The 19,379-nt window shown below is 36.2% G+C and overlaps 1 protein-coding gene across 6 annotated transcripts in view; it reads left to right on the top strand.

Moving 5' to 3' along the window:
- The window catches only part of RPAP2 (RNA polymerase II associated protein 2), a 35,825-nt gene extending 16,954 nt beyond the window's left edge, over positions 1-18,871 (top strand). For 2 of the 6 annotated variants that reach the window (XR_011098994.1, XR_011098995.1), the window contains exons 12-13: positions 330-398; positions 18,012-18,161. Coding sequence is in view for 4 of the 6 variants with exons in the window: in XM_068690902.1 (XP_068547003.1) it covers positions 330-398; positions 2,804-2,969 (235 nt within the window). In the remaining 2 variants the exon portion in view is untranslated. Of the gene's footprint in view, positions 1-329; positions 399-2,803; positions 4,842-9,949; positions 10,036-18,011; positions 18,162-18,755 lie in introns of those variants that run through there. The other 4 variants (XM_068690903.1, XM_068690905.1, XM_068690904.1 and 1 more) reach the window with 4 other exon arrangements.
- Positions 18,872-19,379: the final 508 nt, after the last annotated feature.

The raw sequence follows: 19,379 nt of genomic DNA, 5'->3' as shown, positions 1-19,379 counted from the left end.
TATGTGTGGTTCCTGAGAACATCCCTTTGGGTGTCAGGGACAGTTGAGCCCTCACAGCGGCCAAGACTGTGAATTCAAAGAACTAGCTTCTGTTCAGTCTTCTCCATCCAGCTTTCACGTGGAACAAAGACAGATATTGGGACTTCTACAAATCCTTCGTTACAGGATATGAAGAAACATATCCTGAAAGTTGGTACCTTGCTCAGATAGAGCTGTAATTTCCACATCTCTGCATGCTAAGTCTTTTCACAAATAGACTTCTAATTCAGCAATTAAAATTTGTTTACTTTCACTTTGAAATGTGCTGATTTTTTTTTTAATTATTACAGGTTAACAAACAGAAACATTATTCACAAAATGCCTGAATGGACTCTAATTGCTATCGTTCTGTTATCTGTGTAAGTATCCTTTAATGTCAAATATTCTTATACACAGCTGTCTTAACTGGCCTGTTAAGATGAGATTTAATTTTCAGATAAAAGAGAGAAAATATTTCTTGTAACTGACTGGGGGAATCAACAGAAGTATTTTTTTATGCAAATTAAATGAATTATCTGGAACACCAAGTTAACAGTGGACAAGCTTAATGTTATTTAAATATATATATGTATGTATATATACATATGTATATATGTGTTTTTAAAGAAGAAGGGTGGGAGGAAGGAAGAGGGTATTTCACTTTCTTTTATTCAATAATGCCGGACTTTCTTCCCTTGTCTGACAGTAGGATATAATGACACGCATTATTTGGATGCAGCATAGTTGTTATACTTTCTCATTTTACTTCTAATTCCTTAGAAGATTTCATTTTCATAATTAAAGTCCAATTACAAAGTCCAAGATACGGCATGCTTCTACTTGTGTTTATTTAAATAATCTAGCAAATCTGTTTAGCAGGGGAAAGCTTTTTAATTAGCTCTGACTTCCTGAAAGCAATGTTGGGGCACAGTATTTTATTTTATGTGGATTAGTTTTATTGCTTAAGATTATGATACTGAAGTTCCTAAAGTCCTCCTCAGCTTTGTTCTACTTGCTTTCCAAGGGTTAAATGCTTTCCAAAGGTTTTACTCGCTGGAAGTTTGTTTTTATTATAGTGTATTTCAGTGAACTTGTATGCTCAGGCATTAATTATAAAAGCTGTAGTCATATGCTTCAAATATGTTTCTTAGTTTCTGTTTTCCAAATTAATGTACCTTTCTGAGGTTAAAGATACAAACTCTGCAGTGTATAAAACAGTTATCTCAGAAATTCATATTAAACATTTAACATTAGCTCACCTTTTAAGAAATCACAGGTGGTTTCACATAGTGTCAGGCCCTGCCTTTCAGTAGGGTTAAACCATCAAGCAAACCTTGTATGTCTTTCAGCATGAATTACAAGATTGCAGAAATCTTATTTCAGAGACTGTTTATCACCGTGCTGCTGCTGCTTCTGGGTTTCCTGGGTCACTGGAGCCAGTAGGACACAGAAGTACTTAGAGACATTCAGAGGTCAAGAAGTGTTGTGGGCCAACCTCATAGCGTCCCCAGTACTGCACTTACTTTCTTTGATATTACTTCAGTCTGACACATTGTTCTGGCTTCACTGTCCCAAGGAAGGCTGTACCAGTAGGCATTAGAGTAGGCTTCAGCGAGCCTTACATCTGTGTCACCCAGCCAGATACTGCTCAAATGATTCATTAAATCAGAACACAGAAAGTACCTTTACTTGAATGCCTTGGCATAAATATTTTATCAACTATAAGAACAAATCTTTTGTCATTTTTACTATATATTCTTATGGTTGAATTGGTAATTTGTGAAACAGATCTTATGAATTTTTCAAGTAGTTTCTGTACATTTAAGGAAATTGTGATTCTTTTGCTAAGAAGTTAAAATACGTTGCTGATCTCTGCTGCAGATGATGAGCTCTAAATGTTTACATACATAATGATTGTTTTACAATTGTTTTAAAATGTTCTACAAGTAGCATGCAGTCTTGGTTGTAGAAGCAGAGAACTGAGTCTTGTTTTACCTTGGCTTTCTAAGGGCCCACCCCTAAACAAATGGGTTATATTTGATCCCAAATTAGAGTGGATTTTATCTCTAATATTATTCTAGTTAAATTTCTAATACTATTCTAGTTAAATCACAAATAAAACTGCATTTGATTTCAACTCACTGTAAGGTTCTTGCAAGGTCATATAATCAGACTTCAAACAACTTCTCTTGGCCTCCTCTTAGGAGAGATTGTGGGAAAAATGTAGACAGAGTAGAATGAGCGTTAGGTTTCTCTAAGATTAAATATCCAGTTTTGACCTTTCCAGAAAGGATGCAACATACTTCATGACTTGGAAATGATAATCAAACTTGAGGATATAGTGGAAGATAGAAGTGTTAGGAGAAAAGCTACTGAGTACTTTTTCCAGAAACCTGGCCAAACTCCTCACAAACAGATCTTCAGATTGTGGCCCTTTGTCACCTCCTATAGTCAGCTAGGGAATCAACCCTATCTTACGGATGGTGCTCATAAAAAGGATTATAATATGTTAAATCCACTGCAGGTTCCCCATCGCTACACTGAATAATGATGCATGTTGCAACTGATGTAATGTCACTTAGATTGAGGAGTTCTTTGGGGTCTGAGTCAGTGTGCCTCTTTACTAGCTTCTGTAGCTGGTGAGAAGAACCTTTGCAGGACACATGTTCACATGTCTTCATTGAGTCCCAGACACGGGATGGCCATTTTACTCTTAATGCTAAACAGAATAAATAAGTAAATAAGCAAGACCGTGAAAGAAGGTAATACTTCCTCTTTCCATCAGGACAAAAGACCATATTACGCGTACCCTGTGGTGCAGGATGTTTGAGAACACAGACCAAAAAAGGCAGAGTGAGCATGGGATTTCATGGTCTACATCAAGAGAAACTATGAAGACCTCAAGTATTTTTGTTTGTTTGGAAGGGGCAGAGTTGTTTTGTTTCAAGTAGCAACTGTTGGACTTGCACCCCGTTCTGTGCATTGATATTGTGGCTCACCACTTCCTTCTCATGTATAGCCGAGGACTCGTACAGTGTACTTAACTTCATGGTGCAATTTCAGAGTGCCCTGACACTTTTCGTGGTATGCTACTGAGCAGAATCATTATTGTCATTACCATTGTAATCGACTGTGTCGTCACAGCTTAATACTTCATATTATGTTATGATAGTGCTATCCTCTTTTCATTAAGAGCATGTGGATTAAATCTTTGTAGGATATGTAACAACATATCCTATAATATCCATGTGTAGGATAGTAACAACACCTAATTTAGGTGCTTAAATAAGACCTGGGCTCCCTTTAGAGTCTGCTGGCCTTCGAAATACCTTATTCTAAGTACTTACACACCCTTGACTCTATTGACTATTAAAAAAATCTGGGCTTCCAATTGTTCTAAAGGAAAGTACCTGAAACTAAACAGTGTGACTATCTTTCTAAAATTATAAAATGATGGAGATCCCAACAGCAGTGCATTTCTTCTTTCTAGTGAACAGCTGGATTTATTCAGTCGAACTATGGTATAAAATATGAACAGCCAGTCTGAGCCTCTGTTGAAAATCTAACCTGAGGCACTACTGTCTTTGTGACCAGCACACTCAGCAATGCTGCATTGACTTTCCTAGAGTATACTTCCACAGCCAGAGAGTTATGTTCAAATAATTGCATTCATACCTACCATGGTACGTGGGTAACTCTTTAAAAATGATCTGTAGAACAGATTTCTTATTTATTTGCCAGTTGGCAGTAGTAGATTCCTGTGTCTTCCTGTTGTAATATTTAGTATGTTAAACGGAATTTTATGTTATAGTAACAACTTTGAAATGTGAACTAGAATACAGAAATTATATCTTTTTTCCCCCAAAGAATTTTACAAGATAATAAATTGAAGCAGATAATAGGTACACATACAGTAGTCAAGAAAGAATGGAGAAAGCAGTGGGAAGATTGGTTGCTATACAAGCATGGGCACTTTTTTTTTTTTTTGTGTATACCCCTGGTACTGTCTAATGGAAAGCTTTCAAGATATTTTCAGGAAATGTCTGCTTTCATCTCACTTATCTGAACTGGCTGGTTCCAGTGAACTGTGGTCAGCTTCATCTACTAAGCCTATGCAAGAGGTTCCTCCTGCTAAAAGCTCTGAAACATTTCAGAACATTCTGGGATTAGTGTATATGCATTGGGCTGCAGTATTTAAAAAACTCAAAATGAACATGATCACAAAACAAAAGCCATTGTTATATGTGTGCAGCCACTTTAGATAAATGTGTCATGTGGAGATGTACTCTAGAGGTTTACTCTCTTGGAGATAACAGTTCAGAAACTGGAGAATCTTGGGTTCAAGTACTCGTTTTTATTTCTTTGCCCACCAAGAGTATGTGTATTGCTCAACACTGACATTTCTGCATTATTTTTAAGAGGAATTCAGATGTTTGTGATATCTCTACTGTGTTGTCATCTGAATGTCTGAAATGTACTAACACATATCGGATATGAATCAGATTTACAGAGTGACTGTAAAAAGTGCACTTATAGATAGGCTTTTTCCTACAGAGACCACATACAGATCAGCTGGATAATGCTTTATTTGGCAAGTCTGACGATAGAAAATAGGTTCCAGCTGAAAAAAATCATTCCTCACTGAGCTAGAAATATAATTATTTCCCATTCTGAAACAGAGTTTGCAGGATCAAAAGTCCAAAAACCCTTTCTTTTTATAAAAGCATTTGAATTTTGTCCCAGACTTTGTCCCTACTCTTGGTCACAAACTGTAGAGTTATATTTCTGTGCGAAATAGAAAAAAGGCAAGTTTTTCTAACATGGTATAAATAAATAAATAAACAAATAACATTCTTCCCTTTTATTCTCTTTATAATTTTAGATTGTCATTTGGGTAAGTGTGAACTCAAATAGGTTTTCTGTTAAGCAGTTCTTACTTATCAGCACTTCCTAAGCAAACTCAATCTGCTTATTTGGCATGTTGTGCAGGAGATCAGTATTACTTTACTTCCTCCTAGCGTGTTGCAGTATTACTTGGGAAATATATATATAGAATGGTATTTTGAGGGATTTGCAGTGTTGCTCATTGGGATGTTAATAGTGCCAACATGAAAATTAATGAAATATCTTCTTCATTTGTAAGGGAGAAAATAGAAGAAGAAACATAAACAATTTGAAAGAGGTGTTTATCCCCATACAAAAAAGCATTGTGTTGCTAGCAGTGTTGTACAAGAAAGCAACCAGTTTTCTAAATTTCAGTGCAACATACGTGTGCAACAATAGCTGCAGTCCTTTTCTGCTCTAGTATTTCTTGTGGTTAGCCTCTTGGATGGGATGTTTGGAAGTACTATACCCAGTGCAAACTGTCTGGGGTGAATCCAGTTCCAATTAGTTCCCCTGTACAGTTCTGGTCCTTGGTCTCATCAGCAGGAGTAGAGCCTTAGCATACCCTGTGTCCTGGACTTTTGCACATCGCTATCGGGTTTTAGAGCTTTTGCTTTAGTTACCCTTGGGAACTTTATATTCCAAATGTACTTGTGGTTTATAAATTAAAAGAATGATAGTAGGGAAAGTACTTTCTTCTGCCACTTCATTTTTGCCTTTTGTATGAGTAAACAAAAGATTTCTGTTGCAGCTTCTTTTTCAACCTTCTGACAGATAGCATGCCTGATTTTGGAAGACGTTTTTATCATGCTGACTCTTTGGGGAGCTACTCGGTCAGTGGAGTTCATGTCCTACTGAACTTCATGCCACAACTACGTGCTGATCAAGCAGATCAGAAAAAGTGTCCAGCCCTATTAGAGGCAGAACTGTCTTAAATTTGTTTCTTGAAAAGATATGTATTCAGCAGATTTCTTTTATAATGTCATATTTTCCCTCCTTCTGTAATAGCTGCATACAGCTTTGCTTATTGGAAGTAATGTCATTATAAATTATACAGTTACACTGTAATATAGGCAGTTCTGAACAGATAATGCAAGTATGGCATTGTGAGTAATACAACACCGTTAACAGCTGCCCTAAACTTAGTTTTAAACATATTTTAATTTCAATCACTGTGCAAACTGAGCTGTTAATTTTGCAACTGAGTCCTGAAGCTCTATCCTTATGGAAATATACTTGCTTCCTTATTAATAATTAATCTTAATACATTCAATGCAAACACGTTTTTTTTACTATGAAACATTACCCATCTGTTAGAAGAAAAACATGACTGACACACAAACACATATTTTATTTTCAGAGTTTTAACTTTATCATTGTAAACTTTCTGTAGTTACATTTGCTGGGGACGTAATACACAGGTGATGTTTTTGACTTACAAGAAACTTTGCATCATAAGATGCAAATCAATGTTTATTTGGCTTGTTGTTTCTGAACAACAAAGAAATAAATGTAGAGGTATACATCATTGAAAGGTTACTACTGCTTCTTAGAATGTGATCTCCTGTTATTCTGTACCAGCATGATTTCTAGTATGGGTTCTAGATTAATTTGTTTTGTGCTGTGCAGAGTGTCATAACAATACCACTGTTAGCCTAAGAGATGTGTCCTGTTGTTCTTTCAGGTCTGCAATAAATTGTGCCCAAAGTAGAAGTGTTGCATTACTTAACTCTTCTGGAACCACTGTAACAGAAAAACTTTGATTATAGGAAATCCCCAAACGAACAGTAGCTTTCAAAGATCTTACCAGTTTTCTCCTTATAGTACTTGATGCAGATTATGAAATGTAAAACATTATAATGCAAGACAGAAAGATAAACTGTCCCTAAAAAGACAGTACTTCATTTTGGGGATGCTGGTTTCTGTTGTCATATTGCTGTTGAAAGTGTCAGACCTGACATGACAGACAATGTTTTTGTAAATAACGTTTTTTTAAGGAGAAGGAATCCTGCAAATAATGGAAAAAATGAAGAAGAAAAGTGGCTTTATGAATGAATTACGTCTTGAAAAACAAAACTAGTTGACTAACCGAGCAAAGTTACAATTTCTTTGGATCAGAGCAGTAGTCCAAGTAACTTCTCAAAGACCCATGCATCAAAGATTTATGTCAGCTGGGGGGAATGAACAGAGGTGCATTTCATTAGCTTTTATGTGGATAATGTTATGCTGGAGAAAGTTGGTGTTTCTATAATACTCTATAGTTACCAGAATGAAGGTGAAAATTACTTACAGGCATGAAAAATTTGGAGGGAGGAAGAGGTTGCAACTAATTAATTCAGAAAGGAAAGAAATGCATTTTGATACGATAAATGATAGTGAGTAGTACACTGATGAACTGAAGGCTTGTTTTCATTCCCTAATAATGTAGGAAATGAGTACAAAGAAAATTTGTACTTCTTCTTAGTTTGTTACTTCTTGACACATAAAAGCTTTTTGGCACCAAGTGTGCTGATTCACTCTGGCAATAAAGTCCTGGTCCTGATATAGAATGTAAAGACGGAAAGTGAAAAATGTACAGTATTTTCTGAAATGTGTTCCTTTCATATTCATGAAAACAAGCAGAAAGTAGTCTCTTTGGGGAGCTCATTATGTTTAACTTCTGAAAGAAAAAAAAATGAACACAGTTGAAGCAAATCTATTCCTAGCATGTCTCTTTACTCAGCTGCATTATTCCAGGTGTTTGATTTGTATATTGGACTGAAAGGCAGATAATCAAGTTACAGTGTAAGAAAGTTCTGAAACTAAACTATGGTCAATTTTATGATCATTGCTTCCAAGGTAACAGAGTACGGGTGACTACATTTTACAAAGTCAAGTATTGGCAATTTTTTTTACCTAAGCACATTACGTTGTAGCTGTTCCAACTGTATGACAGTATATTTCTGATTTAATCTTTATTGAAGTGTTTTTTTTTTTTTGTTTGGTTTGGTTTTTTTTTCATAGCATTGAGATAACGACTTGATGGGAATAGACTTCCAGTGTGTGGTAGCAACAAAAACTCAGCAACTGCAAAAATGGATGTACATAAAATAATACTGAATTCATAAAATGTGCCAGGTTGATACATTAATGCATCTTTTAGATATTAAATCGTCTCGTTGTATGTGCCCAATAATATATACAATAGTGTATATTTTACAAAGCACTTAAAAGGTTCAGGCTCTCTAAAGCTTAGGTCTTAGTATTTGCTAATTTCACTGTGACTTATACCTGTGCTTAATTTAATGTAGCTAAGTAACCCAAGGGCTGCAACGGCATAGATTGCAGTATGTGGGAGGTGTCAAAGGAAAACTTTGTGGAACATAAAATGTAAGGAACAGAAGACTGAAAAGGATGAAAGGATCAATTTTAAAATAAATTGTAAATGTTTAAATTTTTGGCCAAGTTGAAAAAGAGGGAAAAATGGGAGCAAATGCTAGGACTGAGAAGTACTTTTGACCTGTCAGCTGGTTAGCAGGAAACAGACTTCACATAAATGGAGCTCTTTAAACAAGGCCTGTCCTTGAAATGTGTACCTAAGAAACTTAGATTTGTTAGAGGGAAACAGCTGATAGTGATTTCTTTTCTTCTGGGCTTATATTGTGAACATTCTATTGCTGTGGATTTATGCAGCTAAGTAAGCTAAATTGAAACCTTTCGGAACAATTCCTTGTATGAATGGTCTTTAAACGGCAAACGGTATTACTAAGTTCTGATTCTTTGTTTCTGTGAACTAGCACTGTAGTAATAACTTGGAATGTGGTGATGCAAAGGTGGGTACAATACTGGTTTAGGTATTTAAATAATCGTTCTGCAGTCATATCTGCCAATACAAAATGGTGAAACAGTCATTGATCCAGCTAAACTGAAAAGTACTTAGGATAAGAAACCACAGATCTCTGAGCCAGTTTTGGTGCTTCCCTTGTTGTCTTGTCTGGATAGAGGTTTTTCTAATCCACTGTTAAAGAAATTTTCTGGAAGGTCTGTCTGGTACAAGACTGCCCAAATAATTGTTGTGGTGTGTTTTTTTTGGTTTGTTTGTTTGTTTTCTGAACCTGATATAATATTTTGTGGTCGTAGTCACTTTAAAATAAGCAAATATTTGAAAATAGAGTTCCTAAAATCCTTAACAGAGGATGCAAATAGAACCATTCCGTATTGTTATAGCTTTAAGGGAGTCCTGTCCTTGATTTTTTGTCACTGGCATTGTACCATCAAAGTATTTCCAGAATGTTGGTTGTCTTCTTTCCTGTTAGACAGGCTAAGCTTGGGTGTGAAAACCAGTGGTCTCCTAGTACTTAATGAAGTCAACTACTTAATGTTCCAGGAACAGCATATATCTGGCAAATGCTGGCAGAGAACGTGACATCATTTTCCATCTGTTGAATGTTCTGAGAAGTGTAGCTCCTTTCCAGGACACTTACCAAGGGAACTTTTTTTGTTTTGTGTGTGTATACATAGGGTCAGGAAACTTGTTCAGAAGGAACATTATAGGAGTGGATTCTGTGTTGATGCTTGCATTTCAAAGGTTAAAGAAATTGTCCAATGAGAAGACTTGTAAAGTTACTCTCATCTGCATAGAAATTGCTGTGGTCATGCTTGTGTACTGCTGGTCACTCACACGGCATTGAAATATGGGAATAGTGAGAAATTCCACTTTCAATTTGCTTTTGAGGACGAACCGTATTACACCATTACGTTGTGGCAGAATTGTATGTCCAAGCCAACCTGGTCCAAGTCCCCTGCTCAAGCTGGGCCACCCAGAGCAAGCTGCCCAGGACCATGTCCAGGCAGCTTCCGAATGTCTCCCAGGGGAGAGACCCCCCAGCCTCTCTGGGCAGTCCCTGCCGGTGCTCCGTCACCCGCACAGTAAAGGAGAGCTTCCTGTCTTCCAGTTTGTACCCACTGCCTCTTGTAGAAACTCCCATTACTGCAGGTATGCTTTCTGTTTGCTGTTAGTTGTATTCATTCTTCTGTGCCAGGAGTGACGTTTTGGTCCCATTCACAGGGAATGGAAGTTGACTACTATTTGGTTACCAACTAAATGAAAAGTTTGTGGGAGGTGAACTTTGAAAGAAGAAAAATATAATTATTGTAAGTATATACATAAATATAGTTCAAAAAACAGTTTTGTAGAAGCTGCATATGAAAAAGTGAAGGTAGTGGAAACTGTGAACAAAGCTACCTCTTGAATGAACCCTAAGTTTTGTAGTATGTTTGGATTAAGTAGGAATTCCAGTCGTTGATTTTGTTTGTAGCATTGATTTAAGTGTAGTGGACAAAAAAAAATAAATGAATAATTTAGTTTCTGTTGCCATCAGAGGATTAAACTGTGCATGGATGCTGTGGACAAGTCAGTACACAGTAATGAAGGGAAAGTTAAATAATAAATAAAATATAAACTGCACTTTAGCTACAAAAGTCTTGTCTTTATGATGAGAATAGGATCCTTAGGCTATATTTAAAACTAGACCAGAAGTACCTTTTTTTCCTGCAGTAAGAAAATTATCTATTTCTGTCAGTTGCTATCAATCAACATCGTGTGTTTTATCTTTCTTTGAAGAAAACAGAAAACACAAATAATAAATTTGTGGAGATGAAAGAAAAATACCTCTGAATACTGACTTTCCTCTTTGGCCAATAGGAAATACTAACAAAGGGTCCCAAAGTAGGAGTTGCTTTTATTTCATAGTTGCAAATTATACTAACCATAATCGCATTTTTTCCCACTAGTATAATTATTTAATTAAAAGGAAGACAACATGAGAGATATTTTTAAATACCACTGCATTATGTTTGTAAATTAGATTCTTCCAGTTCAAGATTGTCTGTCAAATATTAATGTGTTCTAATGGAAAATTCACTTTAGGACAGTCTTTTGCTTTTAACAAGGTTTTCTGATTTATTTATTTATTTATTTTTAATGTTGAGCTTTTTAAATCATGCTCAAACTGAAGTAGTAAGAAATCAGTGTGTGTTTTTTTTTAATGGAACTGAGCATAATGGCTAAATTAAATAACGGGGATGTAATTAATGTTTATAATTTCTGCACGGTATGACTGTGTAACTATTTAAATATCCCTAAGATTATAATTTTTGCAAGTTCCATAGTATCGCAGCTTTAAGCTACCACTACACACACGCTGTGCTTCAGATCGATTTTCTGGCTAATACTAACTTGCCTGATGGACGTGTTTTGCTTCAATGTCTGTGGAAATCCCTGCTGTGATTTGAGATACTGCACTAACAAAATTGCTGTCCCTAGACAAGTATACTGTGTGTAGTGATACGCTGGTGGATGAAGGACTCTACCTCAAATTGAGCAAGTAGGCAGTGTGGTGGGTAGAACATCCAGAATGACAGTGATGTATTGACTTACACTGTCAAAATGCCCCAGCACCTTTCAGTAGGGATTTATGCAGTGGATAAATGCAGAAAGTTTTTCAGTTCATCCCATCAACAGAAGCACTAATATTAAGGGATTGATACATTGGCCACCGCCCAGTTACATGGAGAGGCAAATGGTCTACAGGCCGCAATGCCTGTCTATTTCAGTGAGTTTTACTGCTGATCTGTAACACTTGTTGTATTGACTCAGTCTAGTCATTTGTCTTAAACAAAACAGAAACTTAACGTTTAATCAGTTGCATTAGAGACTTCTGCCATAGGAATATAATTAAAATGGAATCTAAGAGTATATTCTGGAAAACTCTGCTATATTAAAAGAATGTCATTTCTGATTAGTAATATTTTTATTGCATTGCTAAGCCCATCAAATCTGTAACACAGGTTGTACAAATATAAAGTATTTGTTAAGGCACAAAAAAAAAAGAGTTCCTTGTGTTTTGACAGAGTAGAACAGATTATAATGGAATGGTTGCACCAATTTAACATGGCTTTGTGTATTTCCAGAGGGTTTTTAACACGTTATGAGATGAACTATTACTGAAAATGACGTGCAGCATGACACTGCTATTCAGGTTTTATAAACCTGTTCAAAAGCTTATTTACATCTACGGACAAGGTTTTGTGCTGTCTCTTTTGGTTCAGTGCAAGGAGTGGGAAATTTACTGTAGATTGGTGCTGAAGGAGTCTTGGGCTGTTGATGAAATTAAAGTGCCTTGTATGACTGAAACAACTTTAGGGGTGCCTGTCAAGGTGACAGCAGCCTCCTTGGCACTGTCCTGTGACCCACTGTTGATCCCAGAAGTGGTTCAACATGCTCAGCTTGGCCATCAGCCTGCCTTCTGCAGAAGGACTTGCTCTGGGATCCCCAGTAGCTTCTGCTTTGACCAGTCTTCCATGGGGTTGGTCTGAAGACAACACCCTCTCCTAGCACTTGCCAACCAGCACTGCTGCATGTGGCACATTTTGAGCCACTCAGCACTGTGCTGATCCTCTACACCCTATAGAAGCAATCCAAGCAGAGATGATTTCACCTCGGAATGGTAGGTATGTGGGAAAAGGTACTCTTCTTCTTAATGCTCCTTGTAACTCCCCAAAACAGAAGATATTTAGGTAATACTGTCCCAAACTGTATTTTTGACAAAAAGAATATGTAGGAAGAGAAAATCAGGAAATACTCTGTTCTTGTAACTTAGTTCCTCTAAGTATTAATTAATTATTCATAAAGATGATAACCGCTGTCCTACATTCATGACTTCATTTTTCTAGATACGTAAGTGACTTGTAAGAGTCTTGCACATGTGAGTTTTGAGTGGAAATTACCCAGACTTCCAAATTAACTCCGTTATTTGTGACTCGCATGATGCTAATAATTCCTGCTTTTGATTTAAAGACTTATGGCCACATGACAACAAAAGTGGTTCACAGGCATGCAACTATTAAGGCATTAAACTGTATCTGATGCAGTAAGAAAACCAGCCGATATCCAATTGTTGAGAACGAGTTTGCTTGTTTCATGCAATAGTGTAAACTCTCAAATGTATTCATATGTCTGCATAGCAAGGGTAACTCAGCCCAATGGGGAAGAGTAGAAGTGATTATGGCCAGGAAAACATGAAGTGCAGAGAAGAGAAAATGGTGTAGTTAGCTTTTAGCAGCCTGCTCAATGAGGAAGTCCTCAGCTAAAAATTTACATCAGCTGCTCTGCTTTCACAGCCATTTGATCACAGGCACGAAAAGAGCCATGATCCCTCACCAGTCCGTGCCAAACCCCAGCAACATGCTTCAATGTAGAGTTGTCACTGAAATATTTGTCATTTGTATCCAAATATTGGTGATAACCTTGAAAACTTTTAGTATTCAAGGTTTTCCTGTTCAGACAGAGATCTGTTTGATGTTTTCTTGTAGCTGATGGGTAATGATAAATTGCACTCCGCGGTGTGGCACCTGCACAGTTACATTGCTTCATGTTTTTTAGCATCGTGTCTCCTAAATCAGTCCTCGTTGACAATGTGACATGACTTTGTCATAGCGGTGGAGCAAATATGCGTTGGCTTTTTTAAGTGCTAATAGTGTGTTGCTGGAATGGCTGCTTGATCTTTCAGGCCCTTTACTAGCTACATTAAATCACCTGAAGTGATGCTTGAGGCTTGCAAACGTTTTTATTCTCTATCAGGTGTAAACAGTGTGTGATTCCAGACCTTCAGCTAAAATGCTTGTGGGATAAGAGCTAGCCATGGTCCAATTGGTGACTACCCAAAGACAGCAGAAAAATGCTTTGGACAGCAGAAAAATGCAGGTGGGGACCCTTAGTGAGAGTCTGCTGAAGGCACCTTAGTCAGAAGCTTGTTGGCACCTTCCCCGAAGCACATATGTGGCAGTCTGTGACTGTTTGCTGGGGAAGGAAAAAAAAATGTGCTGCCACTATTTGCCACCAGCTCTTGCTTCATTTCCATGTTCTGAAATGAGTGTTCAAGAAACTTTTGTGATCATTGTTGCAACTCTGTCATCCTGGTTATGATGAGTGTAAAAAATATAAGTGCCTGAAACAAAAGCTAGAAGAAAAATGAGAGAATTAAAAGGAAAAGAACTATGTTGTGATGAATGTGTTAGTCATTCAGTGCTCAAACACCTATAGTTGGCAAAAATGTTTATATCCTACTTTCCAAAGCTTTCTGCAGAAAGACAGGTGGCACTTGCCTGTTCCTTCATTCTGCTTTAGAATTCTGTTCTTGCTCTACTGAGCATGTGAAACAAGGTAAAGTTTAAATAAGTGCTTCCGCCACGCGACTTGCTTTTATTTTTTAAGATTCTGCCTTTAGAAATAGAAAGACTGGCAATACTTAGATTTCTCTAAGAGGGTGTAATTATTAATTATATTGAGAATAAGCATATGGCTTTTCTTCATGAGTGTACAACTGCTATGCATGGGATCAAGTACACTTCTGTGTACCCCTATTCTCTGCACTTTTTCTGTAAGTTTAAGTGGCCAATTTTAGAGACTGGAAAGGAAAACAACTCTTAGGTGGTTGTGTTCTGACCATTTTCAGGTGCATGTTCAGAGATCTCCAACTTGGTGATATCATACAGGTGGCTTCGAAATTTTAGTTTTTTCAAAGGGGATTGCAGAGTTCATATTAAACAAGAAGTCCAGGAAGTTTTTCTTGAAGTCCAGTGTGTGTAGGGGAGATGGTTTTGTAAGTATTGTAAAATTTATTTAGACAGACTTTTTGCATCTTTGTTTACGAAGTCCCAACTAGTGTTTTATCGCCGTACAAAAATTGCCACTCTGCCATCGTCTTTTCTGAATGTATTCTGTTGTATTGGTTAAGGTAGGTGTAGAGCTGTGAACAAATCCTTCACACGCTATCAATTTATTACATTTACTCCATGAAATGTGACTGGCTTCTAGAAATGTTCTAATTTAGGTCAAACTTCAAAATGTACTTGTCAAATGTTTTTGTAAGGCGACTAATTCATAGAAAGCTTGGGGCTTGAGTAGAAGCACTGAAGCTATGTCAACATTCTATAGTAGCCAGATGTCACTTAATAGCTTTATAGTAATACCTTGGTCTTCACATGAATTTTTTTTGAACACGTAGCATATGTGGAATAGCCAGCAAATACAAATTTTATCACTCAGATATAGTTTGACATTCTTAACACTTTTTAAACTTTACAAAGACCTGTTTACCATATGGTGTAAGTGGGTGTGCAGGAAACGACACTGTTTCATGAAGCCTGATCTATACCGTACTACTTTTCCATGAAGTGAGCATGAAAGTTTCCTCTTAACTGTGCTGAGGGCAATCCTTTGAAGCATAGGCATATAACTTTGGACAGTAACATCTGTATGCACTTCTGTAGATGATAGTTGTTTGTTTTTAATCACTTAATCCTTTATACTCTATTTGACTTTTTCACAACAGTTTGTTCCATGTTAATGTTGCAACGTGAAAGAACTAACAGAAAAGCACCATTTATATTTTTCTTTTCACTGCTGCAGTAATCAGTCATTATTGTTCAAGTATCTTCTGTCCTGTTTATATTCTGCCTTTTTTGAAGATGCTGAGAGTTTCAAGGCAATTCCATGATGCTTAAAGTTGAAATCCTATATATCATTACATTGAATTAGTCATGATAGTTTTTTTCAGAGCTATGGTCATTGTAGCTGGCAAGATAATGACTCCAAAGACTGTTCTGGTTTATTTGCATACAATTATGGTTTAATTCAGTTAGCATGCAAAGATGAGAGCACAGCCTTCAAACTCTATTGTGCAGTACCACAAATATACGTTGGACCAGTGTTACTAAGACCATGAAACTTATTACTCAGTGCAAACTGGCAAGTTGTGCTTGCTCAAAAGACAAAAGATTCTGCTTCTGTTCAAACAGCCATTTAAAAGCAGAACAGTACCCGAGAACCACTGCTTTTCAAATGACAAGTCAGAGCATCACTTAAATGCCAAAAGGACACAGTTTTCCAAGACTAAAGTGTTTGTACACGTATTCATAAATGTATAATCCATTGCTTCATTTTCGATGCCTTTTTTTAATAATTGCTAGAAACTTCTGTGTGTCTCTGAACTTACTTCTTGATTTTGTCTCGTGCTTATCAGATGAATAGCTTAATGACTTTTTAAACGAAGGTCATGTAAGGAAAAAAAAAAAAAACAGCTAAAACTTATTTTCATTTTTTAAGTTTGTTCCTCAATATTGAATGCCTGACAGTTTCTCTGACGATAGGAATACTTTTCTCTTCCTTAGCATGGGCTATAATAGCTGCTCTGTATACAGGATGTCTTAAACAGGGTGCGGTAGTTAGGAAATATTTGTAATTTATGAAACTATGTAATTTCACAAACTGCAGTTCCAAAAATATATATATACATACAAATGCGCGCACACACACACACATGCATGTATATATATGGGGGGAAGAGAGAGAGAGACCGTTTAGCCTGTGAGCTTTGTGGCATAAAGGTTTTGGTATGTTAGTATATTGCTTAAAACTGCATAAGATTTCTGCTCTTTTAGAGAAATTACTCTCTTAATTTTCTTTCTCCTACCTTGTGGTTAAGTTAAAATGTATGTAGATCTACAATACTGCAGAGAGTGTTTTGCAGCCTCCTGGCACCAGCACTCAGGAAGTCATGACACCAGTTTATGCCACCAGTCTCTTCTCGTATACAGCCTCTTAAATCTGGAGAAGAGTGACTTGAAGAGTAGGAGCAATGCATCTCCAGGTCTTCGACCCACTCACCTCATCTCCAGACCAACAACCTGAAATGGTCACTCTGATCTTCTATCAGCAATTTCTGTTTCCCTGCTGATAAAGCATTATGATGCAAAAATCAACCTCCAGATTGTCAGCCCTGGTCAGGGACACTCTGTTTTACCAGATTAAACAGTAACTACTGTAATTCTCACCAGGAAGGAGACAACTCAGTCATGTCTGTCAAATTACAGAAAAAAAAAAAAAAAAAAAAGCAGCCTCAGTCAAAACATCACAAATCCCACTGTGAATATTTCACTTTTGTGGGAGGATTCGTATAGCAGTGTTAGTGCATCAGTCTGGTTTGTACCACACCGTGTCATTACTTTGAGCATCCCTTAAAATCCTACTCACCAAGTGTCAGTGCTAGGTAGTTATTTAGCATATGCATATTAGCATATACATATTGAAATAGAATAAAAAATAAATGAAAAAAATCTTAATTTTATTAATGAAAAAATTTTGGAAACTTTTTTTGTTAAGGAACTGTTTTATTTAATTTGTCTTATCTTTTTTGTTAGTAAGATTGTTTTTTATTATTTGTTATATTGTATGTTTGTTATTATTGATTATTATTTGTTTTTATCTTAGTTATTACTTGCAGGCTCTTGGAGCTGCGAAGTTTATAATAAGCTGTAGACTACCTTGAGCAACTTCTTAAAAGCACGTCATTTCCCAAACATTCTGAAATGTTCCTGTATGGTGTCTATTTATCTGTGGCACTAATCTGAATATAGTTTTTGTGACCACGTGACTTCATTTTGTGCTGACTGTGGGGGCAGTCCCCCACATAAGCGGACCAGACCCTCATGTATCTTACAAATGTAATGGTATGAAGCCTGCCAGCGTGTGACTGCAGTTATGTACAACATCTGCCAAGGAGCCCTGCTTAGAATTTATGGTTAAAATATTCTTAGTTACTTTAAGGTGAATTTTATACCTCTTTTATATTTCATTCATACGAGGAACCGTACAAGTTCTACGATATTAACATTTAGGAGCTTTTTGGTAAAGATAAAAATATTGACATTTATATTTTTTCTTTTTTATATGTAATTTTGTATTTTGTTCTGAAATTTGCTTGTGGTAGATAGCATCAGTATACAACCAATTAGAGGCATACAAACTACTAGCCCATTTATTTCTATTTGAACTTTATTTAGTTTCACTATATCTTAGTAAGATTAAATATCTCAGTACAGCTCATACATATTGTATATAATGTATACAGTCTTATGTATTGTACTGTAACAAACCAAGTGTGACATTATAAATCACCTTTCTTCAGCACAGTGGTTTGAACTTTTACAAGCCTTTCTTTTTTACATCTAATACTGCAAAGTCTCTTTAATGTATCAAAAAATTATTTATTTATTTATTTATTTCCCAGATTGTCACAAATTAGTCCAGTTTTCAAGAACAGTCAGACAAGCCCAACGTACACACAGTTCCTGACCACGCTGCTAGAAGAACTGCATTTCAAAAATGAAGATCTGGAAAGTTTAACAAGAATATTTAGGAAGGACAGCCTGCATGAATGGTCAGTCACTTCTAAGCTATTCTGCATTTCATAAAACTAAGCAAATTGATTATTTTAATTTCCAGCATTTTGTAAGTATGCATAGTAACTATAGATCATATCAGCCTTAGTAGAAAATGTGTAAAGTACGTTTTAAAGTATAGAAATATATATGGTATGGAAATGAGTGTCATGGTTCTGTCACTTACAGTAAATGCCAGCTGCTTATTACTTATCATTTTAATCTTTTGAGAATATATACTTGTTTTATATGTAGTTGGCTCACTGCAATTTTGGAAGGAATTTTTACTCAAGTTCTCTTAGGATTTACAAAAAAAAAAAAAAAAAAGAGAAAAAGAGTGGCTACAATGGCTAAGTCTCAGCACAATGTAATTGTTTTATTTAGTCTGTATGATACAAAGTTAAGCTAAAAGCTACGCATTTTTTGCAATAACGCTGAGACCACATTTTGCATTCTGGATAGGTGGGGAAAAAATGAGAGCACATAGCTTATGTATGCTGACATTCAACAGATTCAATAAATCTAGCATCATAGTATTTAATGAAATAATTTGTGTGTTAATATTACTGATCTCAGTCCTTTGTTTCCCACAGAACAAAACAATCATCTTTACATCTCCCGCTATCTGAAATAAGGGCATGGAGAACAAAAACGCACTTTCAATTGTTGGATATTTTAAAATGAAAAATAAAATTAAGAATTCATTGTACTTCTTGCACTTTTGCTTTCTCATTTCTTTCTCATGAAGATCTTTGAAGTCATTTGCAGAAGCTGACTCAGTAACAGCAGTTCTTTAAGGTATGCATAAGAACTAGTTAAAATGTGGATGGTCTGAAGACTGTATTTAAAAGCAGTAGAAAGGAACCATTTTTTTTTTTGGTTTGGATTTTTGTTTGGGAAATTTTGACTCAAATTTGCCTACAGGCCTACAGGAATTGGGGAAAGAAAGAAAAAAATCTTGCAGGTTAAGAACACCACTGCCTTCTTTCCAGTTGACTGAGTGGAAGGAGCAGTATTCTTTAAGAATGATGGAGATGATACACATTGATGTTTGATCTATTGCCAGTTTATCTTGCTACTTCTAAAAAAAAGGTGTGGTCCTTGAACTTGTGTAAAAGGTTTCTAAACATTCTCTAATCATTACTAATTTTGACTTCAAAACAGGTTTATTTGAAATTTATTTTTTTAAGACTAATTTTTGCCTTTCTGTAGTAATT

This window comes from Anas acuta, chromosome 8, assembly GCF_963932015.1.
Source record: "Anas acuta chromosome 8, bAnaAcu1.1, whole genome shotgun sequence".
NCBI lineage: Eukaryota > Metazoa > Chordata > Aves > Anseriformes > Anatidae > Anas > Anas acuta.
The sequence above is the reverse complement of the archived record's forward strand: the minus strand, read 5'-3'. Positions and strand labels throughout refer to the sequence as shown.